This window comes from Oncorhynchus gorbuscha, linkage group LG07 (genome assembly GCF_021184085.1).
Source record: "Oncorhynchus gorbuscha isolate QuinsamMale2020 ecotype Even-year linkage group LG07, OgorEven_v1.0, whole genome shotgun sequence".
Lineage (NCBI taxonomy): Eukaryota > Metazoa > Chordata > Actinopteri > Salmoniformes > Salmonidae > Oncorhynchus > Oncorhynchus gorbuscha.
In genome coordinates this window covers 16,220,106-16,241,818 of record NC_060179.1, presented here as the reverse complement: position 1 = coordinate 16,241,818, position 21,713 = coordinate 16,220,106, and the positions used below count along the sequence as shown (strand labels likewise).

Here is a 21,713-nt window from a genome sequence, read left to right as displayed (position 1 = left end):
GTGAAACTACACACATACATTCCTCTCCTTGACTAGTTTCAGTGACTGCAGTAATTATAGAAAGTATGTAGCTAGATAGTTTTGCTTAGTTACTGAGTTGTGATGTTTTTGCAGTACAGCTGCACTGAACAAAAATAATTTGATGCACAATTTTTTTGTTTGTGTGACGATCTCCCATAAAAATAATCTTTATTTTTTTAAATCCTTTGGGGGCTCATGCAGGTGATGAAGGCTCAGCCTTCGGTCAGGCAGGTACAATAAATCATATTCTCAGAATTTGCCTGTTAAAAATATAAAAGCTTGATGTATTGCATCCTGTGCCTGCCCATTAACGTTCTTTGAAATGGGAGTAGAGAGAACTGATTTGGTAATGCAGCTCTAGAACAAGATCTGTGAGGTTTGAACAGAACAAAGAATGATGGCTCTTTTTAGACCTGTTTGACAGCCACCAGTTAAAGTATGCAAATGGTAATGAGCAAAGCATGACCATGGTGACAACTCCTTCATGGTATTTTCCTCAATGGGCTGGGTCAGGTGAAAAGTTAATGCTACATTCATAACCAAGTGGGAAGGTGGTGATTACCCGTTGTGAAGTCATAAATAGAAGTAAGATGCATTCACATGCGTTGAACTCGTTGAGAAGTGCTGATTTGACTAATGGCAAACAGTACCCATGAACTAAAAGTACAGCTATCATGCTTGTGAACAAATTATTGTGTTCAAAAACCATTAGTCGATTGCTTTATCTTGGCCAGGTCGCAGTTGTAAATGAGAACTAGTTCTCAACTAGACTACCTGGTTAAATAAAGGTGAAATAAAAATACATATTTTTTTAAAAGTAATATTTTGTTGCATTTAACTGCTGTAAATGCTGTAATTTCCTTAGTAGGTGACGTCAGAGTTTAACATGTGGATGAAGTCGGAGCTCATGGATGAGAGATTAGATTCCCACTATTAATTACCAGATGGATGGCCGTTCAACTGATTTTCCCATCGTAGTCGAATATGGTAAATACTACCTTCCCACTTGGTTATGAACGCAGCATCCGTCCACTCGTCTCACCTGTTATCAGGTGGACGGGCTTGCAGCACATATAGGCTATTTATGACGCCACACATTTATTTAAGGAACCTACCGGTGCACATTGCCGAAGGAAAGGTTTTGCATGAATGACACATGTCAAACGGAGCCGGTGGTGACATGCTTACAAGAATTTGGGTCTTCACAAAGCTTCATCCCGGACTCGCATAGGACTCCGTGCAGAAGATAAAGATCTCGTGTCATTTCCAGGTAGGTTATTAATGTGCACCGTCTTTTACCTGCTTATTACTGATGTTTTATCCCTCAGGATATCGGATATGTGCCTCGTTCAAAACAACTTGAAAAAAAAGCTGACTGGGAAAAATGTTTTGACTGTCATCCAAGTCGCTTTTTCAAGTCGTTAACTATTGTATTGAAAGCAACTATGGTGATGGATGATGAGGAATTTGATAACTGGCCTGATGCGATAACGCACTATTGCCATGTTCACGTGCTATTCGGAACTAAGAAAACTCGGACATTTCCGAGTGGTAAACTGGTTAAACGCGGCACGTATATAACTACAACCAGTTAGCAAGTCCGACATTTCCGAGTTTCCTAGTCCAGACTACCACCCAAACGTGGCATGTAGGCCCGTATGCCAATGGAATTTGGCACAGTGGACGAGCAAAGACTCATCTCCCTTTACGCAGTGTTTAGATATCATACAATCTTGTTAATCACTTGAGATTCGCACTGCTAAAATGTTTGCTCTTCATGTCCAGTCTTTTGAACTCACTGGGAACAAAATGGAAATGACAAGTTCGCCTGAGAGCCAGAATGTAAATATGTATTCACAGTGATCAGAATGTATCAATTCATAGAACTAATGATATTAAATCATCTCAAAACACTTCTCATTCAGAACACAATGTTTCTCCTGGGTGACAGGCAGGGCAGGATAAACCAGTTTTGTTGTGCCTCTTTCTTTGTGCTCTCACTCTCTCATCAGAAAAGTGGGTTAAGCGAAAGTCCTGCATAGGATATCAATTCCATCCTCATACCTCTTAGCATGGTCTGCAAAGTTTGACCATCTTCAGTGGAGACCAGCCATGAACAAACAAATCCCTTTATAGCAGCAGGATGTCCAGTCCAGTAGTCCTGCTATACTGACATGGACTGCTGGAATTATCTTGTGTGCTAAAGCTACTAGGCCTCTATCTCTACTACCCAGTCAGCGGAACAGTGGATCTGATGGACCAGGTGTCCCGGTCAGGGGTGGGCACTGATGTCACAGACGAGACAGCCTCCATGGGGGAGTATAGGTGGAACTCTGAGGATCATGAGGTAAGATACAGGGAGCCCCTCTGTTTACCTGTCTGTGACTTATCATGCACTTACCCCTACATAGTATACACAGGAGGTTGGTGGCACCTTAACTGGGGAGAACAGGCTTGTGGTAATGACTGGAGTGTAATGGTATCAAAAACACCAAACGTATGGTTTCCATGGTTTCCAGGTGTTTGATGCCATTCCCTTTGCTCCGTTCCAGCAATGATGAGCCGTCCTCCCCTCAGCAGCCTCCTGTGATAATGTGCCATGAAGCCCCACTCATACACACATCAAACCATCAACTGTTACTGCACTCTAGTGGAGAAGACCATTCTGACTCTTCTCCAATGTGTTATGTAGACTTATCATTACATTAGCTATTGACTTGCTGTACTAGTGACACAACTACACAGGGCGGCAGGTAGCCTAGTGGTTAGAGTGTTGGACTAGTAACCAAAAGGTTACTGGATTGAATCCTCAAGCTGAAACGGTACAAATCTGTCGTTCTGCCCCTGAACACAACAGTTAACCCACTGTTCCCCGGTAGGCTGTCGTTGTAAATAAGAATTCGTTTTTAACTGACCTGCCTAGTTAAATAAAATGCATGTCGTTCAACTAGTAATCTAAATCTAGGTAGTGATTTCAGTGGTTCTTTACTTTGTTTCTCCATGTAGCGGTGTAATTAAGTACTGGAACTAGACTAGTTTTTTTGTAAAAATACATGTGGATGAAGTAGGCAATTTCCTTTTTTGGGCATCACCTGCTTAATTCTCACTTCAAACAACCTTTTTGTGTTTAATAGGCTGAATGACACATTGTTAATGTACAGTGCTGTCAAAGTATTTGGACCTAAATAGTTTCCCCCCCTCAATCTACACACAATACCCCACAATGAAAAAGCAAAAATAGGTTTTTAGAAATGTTGGCAAATGTAATACAAATAAAACTTAGCAGATTTCCATAAGTATTCAGACCCTTTACTCAGTACTTTGTTGAAGCACCTTTGGCAGCGATTACAGCCTCGACTCTTCAGGGGTATGACGCTATAAGCTTGGCACACCTTTATTTGGGGAGTTTCTCCCATTCTTCTCTGCAGATCCTCTCATGCTGTCAGGTTGGATGGGAAGCGTTGCTGCACAGCTATTTTCAGGTCTCCAGAGATGTTTGATCTGGTTCAAGTCCGAGCTCCGGCTAGACAACTCAAGGACATTCAGAGACTTGTCCCGAAGCCACTGAAGCCACTCTTGCATTGTCTCGGCTTGGCTGTGTGCTTAGGGTCGTTGTCCTGTTGGAAGGTGTACCTTCGCCCCAGTCTGAGGTCCCGAGCTCTCTGGAGCAGGTTATCAACGGTCTCTCTGTACTTTGGTTCGTTCATCTTTGCCTCGATTCAGACTACTCTCCCAGTCCCTGCTGCTGAAAAACATCCCCACAGCATGATGCTACCACCACCATGCTTCACTGTGGGAATGGTGCCAGGTTTCCTCTAAACGTGCCTCTGGCATTCAGGCCAAAGAGTTCAATCTTTGTTTCATCAGACCAGATAATCTTGTTTCTCCTTTAGGAGCCTTTTGGCTGGCTGTCATGTACCTTTTTACTGAGGAATGGCTTCCGTCTGGTCACTCTACCATAAAGGTCTGATTGGTGGAGTGCTGCAGAGATGGTTGTCCTTCTGGAAGTTTCTTCTATCTCCACAGAGGAACTCTAGAGCTGTCAGTCACTGTTGTTCTTGGTCACCTCCCTGACCAAGGCCCTTCTCCCCTGATTGCTCAGCTTGGCAGGGAGGCCAGCTCTAGGAAGAGTCTTGGTGGTTCCAAACTTCTTCCATTTAAGAATGATGGAGGCCACTGTGTTCTTTGGGACCTTCAATGCTGCAGATGTTTTTGGTACCCTTCCTGAGATCTGTGCCTCGACACAATCCTGTCTTTGACCTCTTGGCTTGGTTTTTGTTCTGACATGCACTGTCAACTGTTGGACCTTGTATAGACAGGTGTGTGCCTTTCCAAATCATGTCCAATCAATTACATTTACTACAGGTGGACTCGAATCAAGTTGTAGAAACATCTCAAGGATGGTCAATGGAAACAGGATGCACCGGAGCTCAAATTCGAGTCACATAGCAAAGGGCCTGAATAGTTATGTAAATTATGGCATTTCTGTTTATGATTTCAATACATTTGCTAAAATTTCTGAAACTTTTCGCTTTGTTTTTTGAAAGTGTAATCCATTTTAGAATCGGTTTGTATCAAAGTGGAAAAAGTCAAAGGGGTCTGAATACTTCCGAAGGCCACTGTATAACCCCAAACACATCTGCTCTTGCACTTTGTAGTCTGACATTTCAGATTTGTATATCTTTAAGGAATACCTAGGATAGGATAAGTAATCCTTCTCACCCCCCCCCTTTAAGATTTAGATGCACTATTGTAAAGTGACTGTTCCACTGGATGTCATAAGGTGAATGCACCAATTTGTAAGTCGCTCTGGATAAGAGCGTCTGCTAAATGACTTAAATGTAATGTAAATGTAGAATTTCTCAGGAAGTAGTTTGGATGTAGTTAACTACTTTTTCATAGGGTGTAGCGTAACTTATTTTGGTGTGAAGTAATAGATATTTTCAGAGTAGCTTCCCCAACACTGACAATGTACAAAGCTTGTGGGGTGATACTGTTTTTCAGCTACATTAGTGTTCAGTTCTTGGCCTTCTCTGTATTTACTGAATAGCGAGAGCATATTGACCAATTGTCAGATTAATATATTCTAATAACTGAATTCAACAGAGGTTCAGCCAGCATGACCTCTGTACTATAGTAATTCGTTTTCAAATGAGCTTTGATGTGATTCTAATGTTATTTCTGCAGCCTGTTAATCCGAGATCTGACCCTCAGGGCCAGTGTCTGGCCTCCCCCCAAGCCCTGCCTGCCCCCACCTACAAACAGAGGGTTGAGGAGTTTAGGAAGCTGTTCAGAGAACTGCCTGAGTCAGAGAGACTCATCGTGGGTGAGTTATGTGTGTGTGTGTGTGTGTGAAAGAAGCCAGATACGGCTCCCCTATCACCATCTCTCAAAAACCAAACATATCGGCACCTCTCTCACCAGACGTCCTATATACAGGGCTTACCTGCATATACCAGCACACCTGTACCTTACCTGTGTCTAAGTGTATACCCATCTCTCGCTGCGTCCCGTGTATTTTCCCCAGACTACACCTGTGCCCTCCAGAGAGACATTCTACTGCAGGGACGCCTCTACCTGTCGGAGAACTGGCTCTGTTTCTATAGCAATGTGTTTTGGGGGACAAAGGTGAGCTCACATATGAGGGAAAGGAAAAATAAAGGCACCGTTTTCTGTTTAGAGGATGAATTAAATTGGATAATGATATATCGTAAATATGTATATATATTGCATTATTCTGGTCGTGTTAAGGATGTGATCAGTGTGCTCTGGAATCGTAGATAGCCTAGAGTCTGAGGGACGTCTCTGTGGTCGTAGATAGCCTAGACTCTGAGGGACGTCTCTGTGGTCGTAGATAGCCTAGACTCTGAGGGACGTCTCTGTGGTCGTAGATAGCCTAGAGTCTGAGGGACGTCTCTGTGGTCGTAGATAGCCTAGAGTCTGAGGGACGTCTCTGTGGTCGTAGATAGCCTAGACTCTGAGGGACGTCTCTGTGGTCGTAGATAGCCTAGAGTCTGAGGGACGTCTCTGTGGTCGTAGATAGCCTAGACTCTGAGGGACGTCTCTGTGGTCGTCGATAGCCTAGACTCTGAGGGACGTCTCTGTGGTCGTCGATAGCCTAGAGTCTGAGGGACGTCTCTGTGGTCGTAGATAGCCTAGACTCTGAGGGACGTCTCTGTGGTCGTCGATAGCCTAGAGTCTGAGGGACGTCTCTGTGGTCGTAGATAGCCTAGAGTCTGAGGGACGTCTCTGTGGTCGTAGATAGCCTAGATTCTGAGGGACGTCTCTGTGGTCGTAGATAGCCTAGAGTCTGAGGGACGTCACTGTGGTCGTAGATAGCCTAGAGTCTGAGGGACGTCACTGTGCTCTGTGGTCGTAGATAGCCTAGACTCTGAGGGACGTCTCTGTGGTCGTAGATAGCCTAGAGTCTGAGGGACGTCTCTGTGCTCTGTGGTCGTAGATAGCCTAGAGTCTGAGGGACGTCACTGTGGTCGTAGATAGCCTAGAGTCTGAGGGACGTCACTGTGCTCTGTGGTCGTAGATAGCCTAGAGTCTGAGGGACGTCTCTGTGGTCGTAGATAGCCTAGACTCTGAGGGACGTCTCTGTGGTCGTCCATGGCCTAGACTCTGAGGGACGTCTCTGTGGTCGTAGATAGCCTAGAGTCTGAGGGACGTCTCTGTGGTCGTCGATAGCCTAGAGTCTTGAGGGACATCACTGTGCTCTGTGGTCGTCGATAGCCTAGAGTCTTGAGGGACATCACTGTGCTCTGTGGTCGTCGATAGCCTAGAGTCTTGAGGGACATCACTGTGCTCTGTGGTCGTCGATAGTCTTGACTCTGGAGGGACATCACTGTGCTCTGTGGTCGTAGATAGCCTTGACTCTTGAGCGACATCACTGTGCTCTGTGGTCGTAGATAGTCTTGACTCTTGAGCGACATCACTGTGCTCTGTGGTCGTAGATAGTCTTGACTCTGAGGGACATCAAGGCCATGTACAGAGAGAAGACTGCACGGCTGATTCCCAACGCCATTCTGATCTGCACAGACTCTGAGAAGGTACAGTCACTCAAACAACACCTGGGTTCTGTTCAATATCCCTGGACAGTTCACTAACGCCTTGGACCAGAGCTTAGAGACCCTGTGCTTTTCATGGTTTAACCCATCAAGCAACTTTTCATGCTCAAGAGTACAGCAGCACTGACAAAATAACATGCTGCTTACCCCTTCTGTCTATCCTCAATGCAAACCAATAGACATTTATCACTGCAATAATATTAAAGCAAAACTCCACACAAAAACTATATTGTAGTACTATATCCCAACATTTGTTGACATACAAAACATTTTGGGAATAATATTTTTTGAGGGAATCATATGATGCAAAATGCATCATACCGGCTGTATTTCTGTATTTTATTTCAGTAGTTATATATCTTGAAAACTTGATTGCTGATATGCAAAACAGCCAGTTTTTGGGGTGGAATTTCAATTTGAACTGAAACTTCTCTCTCTTCCCTACAGTTGTTCTTCACTTCCTTCTCAGCCAGAGAGAAGAGTTACCAGGGAGTGTTCCGGATGTGGCAGAACACGCTGATGGACAAGGTGAGGCACAGATCAGCTGACAGCGACCTCCTATAACTTCACTCACTGGGGGATGCATCCCAAATGGCACCCTATTCCCTATAAAGTGCACTACTTTTAACCCGGGCCCTGTGCCATATTCAGGACGCACCCTGGGTGTAAAGTACTGTCAGCTATGGCCGGTCCACGGTTCTGTTTATTTAGAAACTGTCCTGTCCAGATAGAGCAGGGTGTGGATATGGATTGAGGGCTGTCAAAAACACTGGAAATGGGACACCCAGAATGTCCCCACCTTTCAACACAGGGCCTTTTCCACACCCAGTTACACACTGCCCCCCCCCCCCCCCTTCCAACATTGTTGTCACCATGGTTTTGGTTGTCTCGACAACAAGCATTTCTATGGCAAGGGCATTTCTATAAGTAGGAGTTATGTTAAGCACAGATCTAGGATCATCTTCCCCTCACTCAATCCTACCCTTGATAACAAGTTAAACTGACCTTGGCTCTGTGTCTAAAAGGCAACGTGTTCCCGGTAATCCCCTATGGAATGGCATTGATCCAGTGACATGAAGAAAGTCAACGACTAGATAACCCTGCAATATGGACACTATCTGGTTATCATAGCTCTATGCAGCTTATCTGCAGTCCTATTTAGTATGCAAGGCTTTTGTGACTTTACCCTGGCAGACTGCTCTTATCTAATCAATCCTGAGTACACACCATGCTCCTCGGACTGGCCCCCTGCCCCTAACATTCGGTTATTATGTAGTATACAAGGGGAATAGAAGTACATTTTATAATGTACCCGCTCTTTTGATAGCAAAGTGGGGCTAAAACATTCTAGCACCTGGAATGAATGCAAACTCTATGGCCAACTAGTGCAATACCCGGAAGACTGTGGACCAAGGGAATTAAGCTGTGCAAACAACTCCACAATAACACTAGTGTGACTCGGAGTTAGCGAATGACAGTAAAGTTCAATGACCCCTCAAGGTGTGGCTAGGAAGGTTTATTTGCTTAAGACAGAAAGATCTGTCTTTTCATTACCTATCCATTCTTCAGGGCAGTCGTTCGCATTACGCCCCAAAGAGGCTATTCATCAACCGATCTGATTTTCGTTGTCACTGAACCAGAGTTTTGGCATTCAGTAGAGCTGTTATCGAGGCTACCGATCTCTGTATCAATGGGTGGAGCGTTCGTGTCCCAATTGTCGGGCTGAGGGCGCTAGGACTTCCTGATTGTTTTGTGACAGTGTACAGGTTATTACAGTTCAGTCCAGAGACCAGAACAGAGTAAAATGGCTACAGAGAAGTAAGTAAAACATCTTTTTAAAGGGTTATTTTGACTTGATTGGTAACAAGTGACTGATTATTCATCTAAATGATGATCAGGTGTGTGTAATTTGGATTGAAGAAACTGGTTCTATATGGGGCTTGCTTGAATGGATTCTGTTGCATGGGCAGGGCTCGATCTGGAGTCTCGGGGAACCTACTTTATTTAAAAAAATTTTAAAGCTAATTATCTGCAATTCGACATTTTGTCATGGCTTATGACGTGCTTTATATGCTATCTGGGGGGGCCTCTGACCTCCAGGGCAGGTGCCCTGCGTGCCCGTTTTTACGAAATCAATCATAATAAATTGTTTTTTTGAACGATTGAACAAACTCAAAATACATTTCTAATCTACATTTACTTATTATTCTCCCTCCATATAGTTTAAAAAATATACTTTGTTTATGGACACTATGACAAATACAATCTACACTCAAAAAAAAAAAAAAAATGTCCTCACTGTCAACTGGATATATTTTCAGCAAACTTAACGTGTAAATATTTGTATGACCATAACAAAATTCAACAACTGAGACACAAACTGAACAAGTTCCACAGACATGTGACTGTTCAGGGACACATTATTGAATTTCTGTTAAAGGGAGGGGGGGTCAAAATCAAAAGTAAGTCAGTATCTGGTGTGGCCACCAGCTGCATTAAATACTGATGTGGATCTCCTCCTGGACTGCACCAGATTTGCCAGTTCTTGCTGTGAGATGTTATCCCATTCTTCCGCCAAGGCACCTGGAAGTTCCCAGACATTTTTGGGGGGAATGGCCCTAGCCCTCACCCTCCGATCCTCAGGTCCCAGACTTGCTCAATGGGATTGAGATCCGGGCTCGTCGCTGGCCATGGCAGAACACTGACATTCCTGTCTTGCAGGTGGCATTGTCATGCTGGAGGGTCATGTCAGGATGAGCACCACATGAGGGAGGAGGATGTATTCCCTGTAACGCACAGCATTGAGATTGCCTGCAATGACAACAAGCTCAGTTTGATGATGCTGTGACACACCGCCCCAGACCATGATAGACCCTCCACCTCCAAATCGATCCCAGGCCTCGGTGTAACGCTCATTCGTTCAACGATAAACGTGAATCTGACCATCACCCCTGGTGAGACAAAACCGTGACTCATCAGTGAAGAGCACTTTTTGCCAGTCCTGTCTGGTCCAGCGACGGTGAGTTTGTGCACATAGGCGATGTTGCCGGTGATGTCTGGGGAGGACCTGCCTTACAACAGGCCTACAAGCCCTAAGTCCAGCCTCTCTCAGCCTATTGCGGACAGTCTGAGCACTGATGGAAGGATTGTGCATTCCTGGTGCAACTCGGGCAGTTGTTGCCATCCGGGATCTGTCCCGCAGGTTTGATGTTCGGTTGTACCGATCCTGTGCAAGTGTTTTTACACGTGGTCTGCCACTGCGAGGACGATCAGCTGTCCGTCCTGTCTCCCTGTAGCCCAGTCTTTGGCATCTCACAGTACGGACATTGCAATTTGCAGCATGCCTAAGGCACATTCATGCAGATGAGCAGGGACCCTGGGCATCTTTATTTGGTGTTTTTCATAGTCAGTAGAAAGGCCTCTTTAGTGTCCTGTGTTTTCATAACTGTGACCTTAATTGCCTATCGTCTGTAAGCTGTTAGTGTCTTAACGACCGTTCCACAGGTACATGTTCATTAATTGTTTATGGTTCATTGATTGAACAAGCATGGGACACAGTGTTTAAACCCTTTACAATGAAGATCTGTGAAGGTATTTGGATTTTTACGAAATATCTTTGAAAGACAGGGTCCTGAAAAAGGGACGTTTATTTTGTAGCTATTAGTCAATAGCTATAGGCTACAATTGAACTGAGCAAGGTAGCAGCTATCGTTTTTGTCAGTTCTTTATATAATTGTTTGCATTTCTTAAGCGCTAATCTACAGTGAGTTGCTTTTTGATATTTTGTGGCATCAGTGTGGAGCCGGTTAGGGCTGTTTTGTTTGGTTGAAACTAAGACTGGAGGTGATGTGAGATTCATGCACAGGTAGAAAATGGTTATGTTGGAGGAAGCTAGACAGAGGAATTAATCCTCATGATTTTGACTATTGAGATTGAGCTCTTGCAAGCTATTGCCTACAAGCAGCTGATGGATGATGGAACTGTGTACACCAAAAATCAGTTTTTCCATGATACCAAAAATCTAATCAAGCCTCACTGTTTGCTGTGTGCCAACCTCTGTTCCTCCCAATTAAACCCCCTCTCCCCTCTGTCCTCTCTCTCCTAGCCATTGACTAGTCTGGAGCTGTGGCTAGTGGTCAAGCAGCACTATGGTAATGACCTGGGCCTGAGCCATGAAGAAATGGAGAGTCTACAGGGATCAACAGAATCAACCACGCAGACACACACTAGGTGAGGACTAGCAGGACTCTTCATCTATCCTCTCTATCAATCTGGTGCTGCAGGGCGAACAGCATGCATTCACCTACATCTGACACATTTCTTGAATCTGTTTCCCCATCTTGTCCCTGGCAGCCTGACCATGAGACCGGGTGGAGAGGACTCTGGGAGGCTGGAGAGGCCGTCTACTCTGCGCTCCAACCAGGGGATCAGGGCTCCTTTGAGCCCAACACGCCCCAGGGAGAGGACCTACCCTCACCCCTCGGACAGAGCACCGCCAATTCGAGGAATGCGGTACGACACCTGGCATGTTAATGTCACAAAAAGCTTGGATGATATTAAGTGAACTCTTTAGAGGCATACTGTCTCCATATTGTTTCTTCATTGTCTCAGTTTTTCAAATGAAGGATTAGTCCCATTGATGGCATACATGTACATAGCAAGGCTTCCATAGCCAGAGTGATGGAAAGAGTGACATTGCCATTGTGTTTGTGTCCTACAGGATGATGCTCATAGCACCTCGTCTCAGTGCACTCCTGACCCATCCCTGGACCGCTCTGCCCCGGAGAGGGTCTCCAAGCGCTCAGAGCTCTCTCTGGACCTTAACACTAACCTGGACCACTTCTCTGAACAGAGTGGCTCGGAGAGCGCAGAGGAGGGTGAGAATGATTCCCAAATGGGTTTGTTAAATGCATGCATCTTTAGAGTATGTGTTTGTGTGATGCTATTGACACAATCTTAGATGTGTTTTCAGAGGCATTCCTCAGATCATGTTAACCCCTCTCCCGGTGTCTCTTATAGAGGAGAGGGTGTGTGTCTCCGAGCAGCAGGGCAGGCTCTATGTGAACAAGGTCTTCAACATCAGCGCAGAGAAGATGTTTGAGCTGCTCTTTACTGACTCTCACTTCATACGAAGATTCATGAACGTCAGGAAGATCACCAGTGAGTCATCACCCCATCCACCCTCAACACTCCCCGTTATGTCACAGTCCTCAACGCTCCCCGTTGTGAAACAGTCCTCAACGCTCCCCGTTGTGAAACAGTCCTCAACGCTCCCCGTTATGTCACAGTCCTCAACGCTCCCCGTTGTGTCACAGTCCTCAACGCTCCCCGTTGTGTCACAGTCCTCAACGCTCCCCGTTGTGTCACAGTCCTCAACGCTCCCCGTTGTGTCACAGTCCTCAACGCTCCCCGTTGTGTCACAGTCCTCAACGCTCCCCGTTGTGTCACAGTCCTCAACGCTCCCCGTTGTGTCACAGTCCTCAACGCTCCCCGTTGTGTCACAGTCCTCAACGCTCCCGTTGTGTCACAGTCCTCAACGCTCCCCGTTGTGTCACAGTCCTCAACGCTCCCCGTTGTGTCACAGTCCTCAACGCTCCCCGTTGTGTCACAGTCCTCAACGCTCCCCGTTGTGTCACAGTCCTCAACGCTCCCCGTTGTGTCACAGTCCTCAACGCTCCCCGTTGTGTCACAGTCCTCAACGCTCCCGTTGTGTCACAGTCCTCAACGCTCCCCGTTGTGTCACAGTCCTCAACGCTCCCCGTTGTGTCACAGTCCTCAACGCTCCCCGTTGTGTCACAGTCCTCAACGCTCCCCGTTGTGTCACAGTCCTCAACGCTCCCGTTGTGTCACAGTCCTCCACGCTCCCCGTTGTGTCACAGTCCTCAACGCTCCCGTTGTGTCACAGTCCTCAACGCTCCCCGTTGTGTCACAGTCCTCAACGCTCCCCGTTGTGTCACAGTCCTCCACGCTCCCCGTTGTGTCACAGTCCTCAACGCTCCCGTTGTGTCACAGTCCTCAACGCTCCCCGTTGTGTCACAGTCCTCAACGCTCCCCGTTGTGGCACAGTCCTCCACGCTCCCGTTGTGTCACAGTCCTCCACGCTCCCCGTTGTGGCACAGTCCTCCACGCTCCCCGTTGTGGCACAGTCCTCCACGCTCCCCGTTGTGGCACAGTCCTCCACGCTCCCCGTTGTGGCACAGTCCTCCACGCTCCCCGTTGTGGCACAGTCCGCTCCACGCTCCCGCTCCCCGTTGTGTCACAGTCCTCCGCTCCCCGTTGTGGCACAGTCCTCCGCGCTCCCCGTTGTGGCACAGTCCTCCGCGCTCCCGTTGTGGCACAGTCCTCCGCGCTCCCCGTTGTGTCACAGTCCTCCGCGCTCCCCGTTGTGTCACAGTCCTCCGCTCCCCGTTGTGTCACAGTCCTCACGCTCCCCGTTGTGTGGCACAGTCCTCCGCGCTCCCGTTGTGTCACAGTCCTCCGCGCTCCCCGTTGTGTCACAGTCCTCCGCGCTCCCGTTGTGTGGCACAGTCCTCCGCGCTCCCCGTTGTGTCACAGTCCTCCGCGCTCCCCGTTGTGTCACAGTCCTCCGCGCTCCCCGTTGTGTCACAGTCCTCCGCGCTCCCCGTTGTGTCACAGTCCTCCGCGCTCCCCGTTGTGTCACAGTCCTCCGCGCTCCCCGTTGTGTCACAGTCCTCCGCGCTCCCCGTTGTGTCACAGTCCTCCGCGCTCCCCGTTGTGGCACAGTCCTCCGCGCTCCCCGTTGTGTGGCACAGTCCTCCGCGCTCCCCGTTGTGTGGCACAGTCCTCCGCGCTCCCCGTTGTGGCACAGTCCTCCGCGCTCCCCGTTGTGTGTCCTCCGCGCTCCCGTTGGCACAGTCCTCCGCGCTCCCGTTGTGTGGCACAGTCCTCCGCGCTCCCCGTTGTGTGGCACAGTCCTCCGCGCTCCCGTTGTGTGGCACAGTCCTCCGCGCTCCCGTTGTGTGGCACAGTCCTCCGCGCTCCCCGTTGTGTGGCACAGTCCTCCGCGCTCCCGTTGTGTGGCACAGTCCTCCGCGCTCCCGTTGTGTGGCACAGTCCTCCGCGCTCCCCGTTGTGTGGCACAGTCCTCCGCGCTCCCCGTTGTGTGGCACAGTCCTCCGCGCTCCCCGTTGTGTGGCACAGTCCTCCGCGCTCCCCGTTGTGTGGCACAGTCCTCCGCGCTCCCCGTTGTGTGGCACAGTCCTCCGCGCTCCCCGTTGTGTGGCACAGTCCTCCGCGCTCCCCGTTGTGTGGCACAGTCCTCCGCGCTCCCGTTGTGTGGCACAGTCCTCCGCGCTCCCCGTTGTGTGGCACAGTCCTCCGCGCTCCCCGTTGTGTGGCACAGTCCTCCGCGCTCCCCGTTGTGTGGCACAGTCCTCCGCGCTCCCCGTTGTGTGGCACAGTCCTCCGCGCTCCCCGTTGTGTGGCACAGTCCTCCGCGCTCCCCGTTGTGTGGCACAGTCCTCCGCGCTCCCCGTTGTGTGGCACAGTCCTCCGCGCTCCCCGTTGTGTGGCACAGTCCTCCGCGCTCCCCGTTGTGTGGCACAGTCCTCCGCGCTCCCCGTTGTGTGGCACAGTCCTCCCCGCGCTCCCCCGTTGTGTGGCACAGTCCTCCGCGCTCCCCGTTGTGTGGCACAGTCCTCCGCGCTCCCCGTTGTGTGGCACAGTCCTCCGCGCTCCCCGTTGTGTGGCACAGTCCTCCGCGCTCCCCGTTGTGTGGCACAGTCCTCCGCGCTCCCCGTTGTGTGGCACAGTCCTCCGCGCTCCCCGTTGTGTGGCACAGTCCTCCGCGCTCCCCGTTGTGTGGCACAGTCCTCCGCGCTCCCCGTTGTGTGGCACAGTCCTCCGCGCTCCCCGTTGTGTGGCACAGTCCTCCGCGCTCCCCGTTGTGTGGCACAGTCCTCCGCGCTCCCCGTTGTGTGGCACAGTCCTCCGCGCTCCCCGTTGTGTGGCACAGTCCTCCGCGCTCCCGTTGTGTGGCACAGTCCTCCGCGCTCCCGTTGTGTGGCACAGTCCTCCGCGCTCCCCGTTGTGTGGCACAGTCCTCCGCGCTCCCCGTTGTGTGGCACAGTCCTCCGCGCTCCCCGTTGTGTGGCACAGTCCTCCGCGCTCCCGTTGTGTGGCACAGTCCTCCGCGCTCCCCGTTGTGTGGCACAGTCCTCCGCGCTCCCCGTTGTGTGGCACAGTCCTCCGCGCTCCCCGTTGTGTGGCACAGTCCTCCGCGCTCCCGTTGTGTGGCACAGTCCTCCGCGCTCCCCGTTGTGTGGCACAGTCCTCCGCGCTCCCCTCCGTTGTGTGGCACAGTCCTCCGCGCTCCCCGTTGTGTGGCACAGTCCTCCGCGCTCCCCGTTGTGTGGCACAGTCCTCCGCGCTCCCGTTGTGTGGCACAGTCCTCCGCGCTCCCCGTTGTGTGGCACAGTCCTCCGCGCTCCCCGTTGTGTGGCCCCCGTTGTGTGGCACAGTCCTCCGCGCTCCCCGTTGTGTGGCACAGTCCTCCGCGCTCCCCGTTGTGTGGCACAGTCCTCCGCGCTCCCCGTTGTGTGGCACAGTCCTCCGCGCTCCCCGTTGTGTGGCACAGTCCTCCGCGCTCCCCGTTGTGTGGCACAGTCCTCCGCGCTCCCCGTTGTGTGGCACAGTCCTCCGCGCTCCCGTTGTGTGGCACAGTCCTCCGCGCTCCCCGTTGTGTGGCACAGTCCTCCGCGCTCCCCGTTGTGTGGCACAGTCCTCCGCGCTCCCCGTTGTGTGGCACAGTCCTCCGCGCTCCCCGTTGTGTGGCACAGTCCTCCGCGCTCCCCGTTGTGTGGCACAGTCCTCCGCGCTCCCCGTTGTGTGGCACAGTCCTCAGCGCTCCCCGTTGTGTGGCACAGTCCTCAGCGCTCCCCGTTGTGTGGCACAGTCCTCAGCTTGTGATGAGTAATCCATCCTAATCAATCTTTTGAATGTGAATGCCAGAGTTGTTGTAATTTCTAAATTGGGATGTGCACAACGTGGGGCCACAGTGGCTCCTGGATCTGCATACAGTACTCACACATGCAGTCATCCTTTTGGGGGCCCTAAGTAAAATATTGTTTGGAGGGCCCCTCTGCCTTACTAAACAATGGTGGAGGGGCGGAGAGAAAATGTGCAGTTTTATACACTGTTTGCCATGGGGCAGAGAGATATTTAAAACTAAAGTGTTTATCTGAGTGTGAGAGTGACTAACAAAATTTAATGGGGGCCCCCCCAGTGAGTTATTTGTCCATGATTGCTAAAAGTTTAGATCGTCTAGACTAACTTACCAATCTATAAAATGTTAGCTGGCTTGGCTAGATGAGTGACTGACATAAGAGAAACTGCTGATGCACAACCAAATTTCTAAATTTAGTTGAGACTAGTATATGAGTATTTTTTTTGGGGGGGGGGAGATTGATCCGCAGGCCTACAAAGGGGGGGTCGCATGTGCCCATCCCTGGTCCAAATGGATGTGTTTGTGTGAAATAATTCAGGCCTTTCCATTTCAGTGCAGTACCAAATAGAATAATAGGTGTGTTTTGTTAACCTATGTGTGATTGTCTTTAGATGCCAGCTTTGCCCCGTGGCAGAGTGAAGCGTCAGGCGCCATGAAGAGGAGTCTCAACTACACCATCGCAATCACCAACCCTCTGGTGGGCAAGTTCTCCACCGCCACAGAGAACCAGGTGAGCCCAGGTCTGCAGGGTGTGTGTGTGTGTTGTGTGTTTTCCAGAGTGTAACTCTGTTGTCCTGTCAGATCCTGTACAAGGAATCTAGGGAGGGTCAGTACTACCTCGTCGACGCAGAAGTCTACACACACGACGTCCCATACCACGACTACTTCTACACTCAGAACCTCTACTGTATCATCCGCCACTCCAAACACAAGTGTCGACTCAGGTGAGCAGCAGTGACAACACACCCATCGGACATTTAATATTTGCTCTGTTTACTTTAGTGTAAGGACTTTTAGGGTATTGGGGTTGAGTTTCTCATTGTGGTCAGTCTTTGTTCAGTGCAAAGGTGCCTTTACATGTTTCCCACTGGGCACAGATGTCTATTCTATGTCGGTTCAACCGACTTTCACTGATGTGAAAATAAGGTTCATTCAACCAGTGTGTGCCCAGTGGGTTGTGTGGGTCAAAGACTAATATCCTTTAGGAAAGGTCAATTCACTTCCACATACTGCTGGCCTATGTACTGTTGGTTCTCTCTTCTTGCTGGTAGCTATTGGTCAATCTGAATCAGTTCCTGATTACAGAGAACGAAAATCAGCACTGTTTGGTACTTGATAGTTTGTGGTGACTAATTACCCATGTAACTGATTAAATTACAACTGTAGAGTTGATGTGCTGATGTGTTCAGGGTGTATACTGATGTGAAGTATAAGAAGCAGCCGTGGGGTCTGGTCAAGTCCTTTATCACCAAGAACTCCTGGAGCGGCCTGGAGGACTACTTCAGACACCTGGGTGAGTAGCAGCCTTGGAGATCTCGTCTTTCTCCCACGCCAGCTTTCAGAATATCTCTCTCCTTCTCGCTTGGCTAATCTCTGAGTGTATTTTCCTCTGAGAGCGTGTCTTTCTGCCTTTCCATGTCAAGTCTACTCCTCTCCCTGGTGCTCGTTGTCGGCAGTTTACGCATTATTACGAACACTTGTCACCATCGTTACGCACACCTGCGCCTCACGAGACTCACCTGGAATTCATCACCTTCCTGATTACCTCCCCTATATCTGTCACTCCCTTTGGTTCTTTCCTCAGGCGTTATTGTTTGTTTCATGTCTGTACGCTACTCGTGTTTCTTGTTTTGTTCTATTGTTTGTATTAAATTCACTCCCTGTACTTGCTTCCTGATTTTGTTAGTGTACGTGTGACACTACACTTTCTCCAATGAGTCTCTGCCTGTGAGTGTGTTGGGTTGGCCATAAACTCCTGCTCTCTAAGTATGTTGCTGCTTCACTGGTTTCTGTCTTTCACCCGCTCTCCTATAGTGTATAACGACCCGTCACCCGCTCTCCTATACTGTATAACGACCCGTCTTCGTCACCCGCTCCAGTCTCGTCAGAGTAGATCTGAATCAAAGCCCTGCACTCACACTGACAGTCCAACTCGCCTCATGAGTAGTCAATTAGAACCCCCCCCCCCCACCCTCCCCACAGATTGCACGGCAGTCCTCTCTACATAACCCTTACCACCTCTGCTAGTCATTTATCCACCCCCTTCTTCCAAGGCATTTAACCTGACTTTTCCTTTCACCCTATGTCATCACAGAATCGGAGCTGATGGAAGAGGAGGCGGAGCTGAACCAGGGAGGCGGAGACCACGGTAAGACAATTGGCGGGCTGCGTCACCGGCGGAGGAGGACATTCAGTCGGACACTACAGGAGCACCTGAACCCCAGCAACCAGTACAGGCCTGACCTAGATCCTCACAGAGAGGGCAACACGGGTACATGTTCTTCTGTTATTTAGCCCTGGACAACCATCTTCTGCACACATGAATAACATTACATATACAATACAAACAATCAGTAATCAAGCACATGACTTGATCACCTACAAAATGCACAGTCATCTGTCTTCCATTCAAGCTGTGTCTCCTGTAATGACTACCTGTCTCCGGTTGTGTGTCAGATCCCATGGATATGAAGGGTCCACAGTGGAACGTCTCTACCATCGTAGCTGGGATGAGCATCATGTAAGTCAACACTCAAAGCGTAAATCAGCATGCAACCTTTCTATTGTCTGAGTACATTCTGCTCCATGAGCTCAAACAGTACTAAGGCGTGTGTGTATTTGCAGTATATTAGCCAGGTGTTTGTTGAACTCAAATAATCAGAAACCTTACTGCCTCCTCTCTCTTGCTCTTCCCAGTATGCTGATCCTAACAGTACTGAACCTGGGGCTGTTCTTTAAGCTGTGGGCCATGGAGGACGTGGTCACACGCATGTACCTGAGTACCAAGAACCGCCTCCGGGAGAGGACCGAGAGCAGGTAGGCTGCTGCACACTGAGTGAAAGCCTAGGAGTACTTCTCTCTGGGTGGCTGAGGCCTTGTTCCAAGACTTAGGTGGGAGAGACTGAAGGGACATCTCTGACCAGCATCCCACATGACCTGCACATGACCATCTGATCATTTATCACTCCAGTGTTAATCTGCAAAATTGAAATTATTCGCCTACCTCCTCATGCCTTTTGCACACAATGTATATAGACTCTTTTTTCTACTGTGTTATGGACTTGTTTGTTTACTCCATGTGTAACTCTGTGTTGTCTGTTCACACTGCTATGCTTTATCTTTGCCAGGTCGCAGTTATAAATGAGAACTTGTTCTCAACTAGCCTACCTGGTTAAATAAAGGTGAAATAAAAAAATGGACAGCCCGACTAGCCAAAATCTATAACCTAACCTTAAGCAAACCCCTAACCCTAATCTAATTTGAACAAATTAAATATTGTTTTGGTCAGCCACATCCCCTTAGTTTACCTGACTTGGAAGCATCCTTTCCTTCTCCATTCCTTGGCGTAATCACTGCTCTGACGATTGGGTTGGTGTGAGCTATGTTGAGGAATTCTCTCTCCTGTTGTCTTTGTCCGTCTCCTCAGTTTTGCCCCAGACTTTAGTCCCGGACCGGCCCCTCCACACAGGACCAGAGAGGAAACTCTGCTGCTGAAAGCTGTTCTACAGGACTCCATCAACCTACTGGAGCAGGTGAGTCAGATGACCAGCTGTGTTGGTGTGTCAGTGTCACAGCCTCCCAGATGACCCCTACAGGTGTATCTGGACGGTCATTGACCGTTTTCTTCCTCTTTTCTCTCCAGCTCCGCTGCTCTCTATTGGTGCTTCAGCAGAACTTTGTAACCAATAGGACAGCAACGACTCAGTGACGCCGTCATGATTTCACTACGCCCTATGAACCCTGGGGTCGTAAAGGCTACAGGGATGCGCCTCAGAGGACTCACTCTCCCAAGTAGGGGTGTTGCTATAGGGACTACCCACACACCGACTACTTGTTACTAAGAGCAACAACGGTACAAGTCCCAGGGCCATTGCTAGTGTGTTTTTAAAGTTCAACTGTTGGTCCTGCGCTGTGGCGGAAGAGAATGGTTCCTAAACATCACCAACACTGGGAGGCGACTATTGGACTTGGGTTTATGTGAGGTTGCATTGTCTGTTGGGTTAGGGAGTACTTCATTCTTCCTTAATGTTCTGGGGTTACGGTGATTACGTTGAAGTTCTTCTGGACTACTGTATATTCCATGCAGTCCCAGCATGCCTCACTGCGTACCCCTTCCATTGCCAAGCGCATCACAGCAGATGAGCCAATGATGTTATAGAAATAAATCCCAATGTAAGATTTTTAACTTTTTTCACAGGTGCCTTGTTGTACTTTTTATATTTTTTATATTGATTTAGAATAATTTTTTTCAATTAGAAAATACTTTGAATGTAATTTATTAATAATATTTGAATGGTTGTGGGTTTCTGCTCATGTAAATGTGAATAATTATGCTGTTTTGGATTGACAGATGACGACTCATTTAAAAAAAGAACAGAATCTTTGGGTGGTTTTGCAGCTGGTTTGTAAATATACAGCAGAGCTCCATATCAGTGTTGTATTTAGAAGGGTGCAATGTTCTGAACACTGCAGATAGAAATGCCTTCTATAAAGCTGTCATGAATCCTTATTCTACATGATGGAGAAGCATGTTCTACATAATATAGTTCTATCTGCACCTTCTGTAATGTTGCACCCCACTGAACACATGCCCAGGTGAACTTTCTCAGGACTAATTGGTTAGAGCTCAAATATGCAATAATAATACAGATTGCATTTAGTTAATTACGTTAAAGTCCTGATGACCGTTCCATATACAATAAGCTAAATTTAGAGGGTTAGTGAAGGTTCTGTAATTCATATTCATTCCACATGATGGTAAAACAAACCCATTCAGGAAGTCACGTCACTCAAACACTGCACTGCATATCTGTACACCCACTATACGAATCTGAGCAGTGGATTGTTGAATCCACACTAGAGCCTTGTTAGCTTTGTTTTATTGATTGTTAATCACCACTTACAATTTCTCAAACAAATGCCACTTGTGTGTGGTGGTAAAATGTCATATTGCATGTCAAACCCATCCTTGTTCTATAATTGCACAGGAATCTTCCATAGTGTTTGATGTTTACATTGCATTGGTGTAAACTGGGATGTGACTAGTTTAAAAGGGTACACACTAACATTTTGTTTTTCACACTATCCATATATGAAGTAGATTTACCTTGGCTCTTTTGCACATTTGTAAGATAAAGATTTGATGCTTTGAATAAAGAAACCATATTTCTCCACATATGATTGTTAATGTGAGGTGGGGGTACGGCATGCTAAAAGCACTGACTGTACAATCAGGATCTTTATACCTTGATCCCAACTCTCTGGGGAGGGTACATAACAGGATTTACTAACCACATGTGAGAGTGCATTAGGAGTTACTACACTTTGGTGAAATACCACCCATGCATTTGTGCTGGCAGTCTGAAGGTGGGTGGTTCGTTAGTATTGGTCTCTTGGGACCAGGTTTGGGTCCATGCACAGATATACAACCCCCC

The 21,713-nt window shown here is 48.5% G+C and overlaps 1 protein-coding gene across 1 annotated transcript; it reads left to right on the top strand.

The window, feature by feature from the left end:
- Window positions 1-1,063: 1,063 nt before the first annotated feature.
- LOC124039543 (protein Aster-C-like) lies at window positions 1,064-21,454 on the top strand. The gene is given in 19 exon segments (XM_046355630.1): window positions 1,064-1,291; window positions 2,256-2,368; window positions 5,209-5,347; window positions 5,549-5,649; window positions 6,981-7,076; window positions 7,542-7,622; window positions 11,200-11,324; window positions 11,448-11,451; window positions 11,454-11,606; window positions 11,815-11,971; window positions 12,114-12,254; window positions 16,671-16,789; window positions 16,861-17,003; window positions 17,469-17,572; window positions 18,374-18,550; window positions 18,736-18,799; window positions 18,976-19,095; window positions 19,706-19,811; window positions 19,922-21,454. Coding segments are annotated over 18 exon segments (1,989 nt in total). The 5' UTR covers window positions 1,064-1,291; window positions 2,256-2,275; the 3' UTR covers window positions 19,988-21,454.
- Window positions 21,455-21,713: the final 259 nt, after the last annotated feature.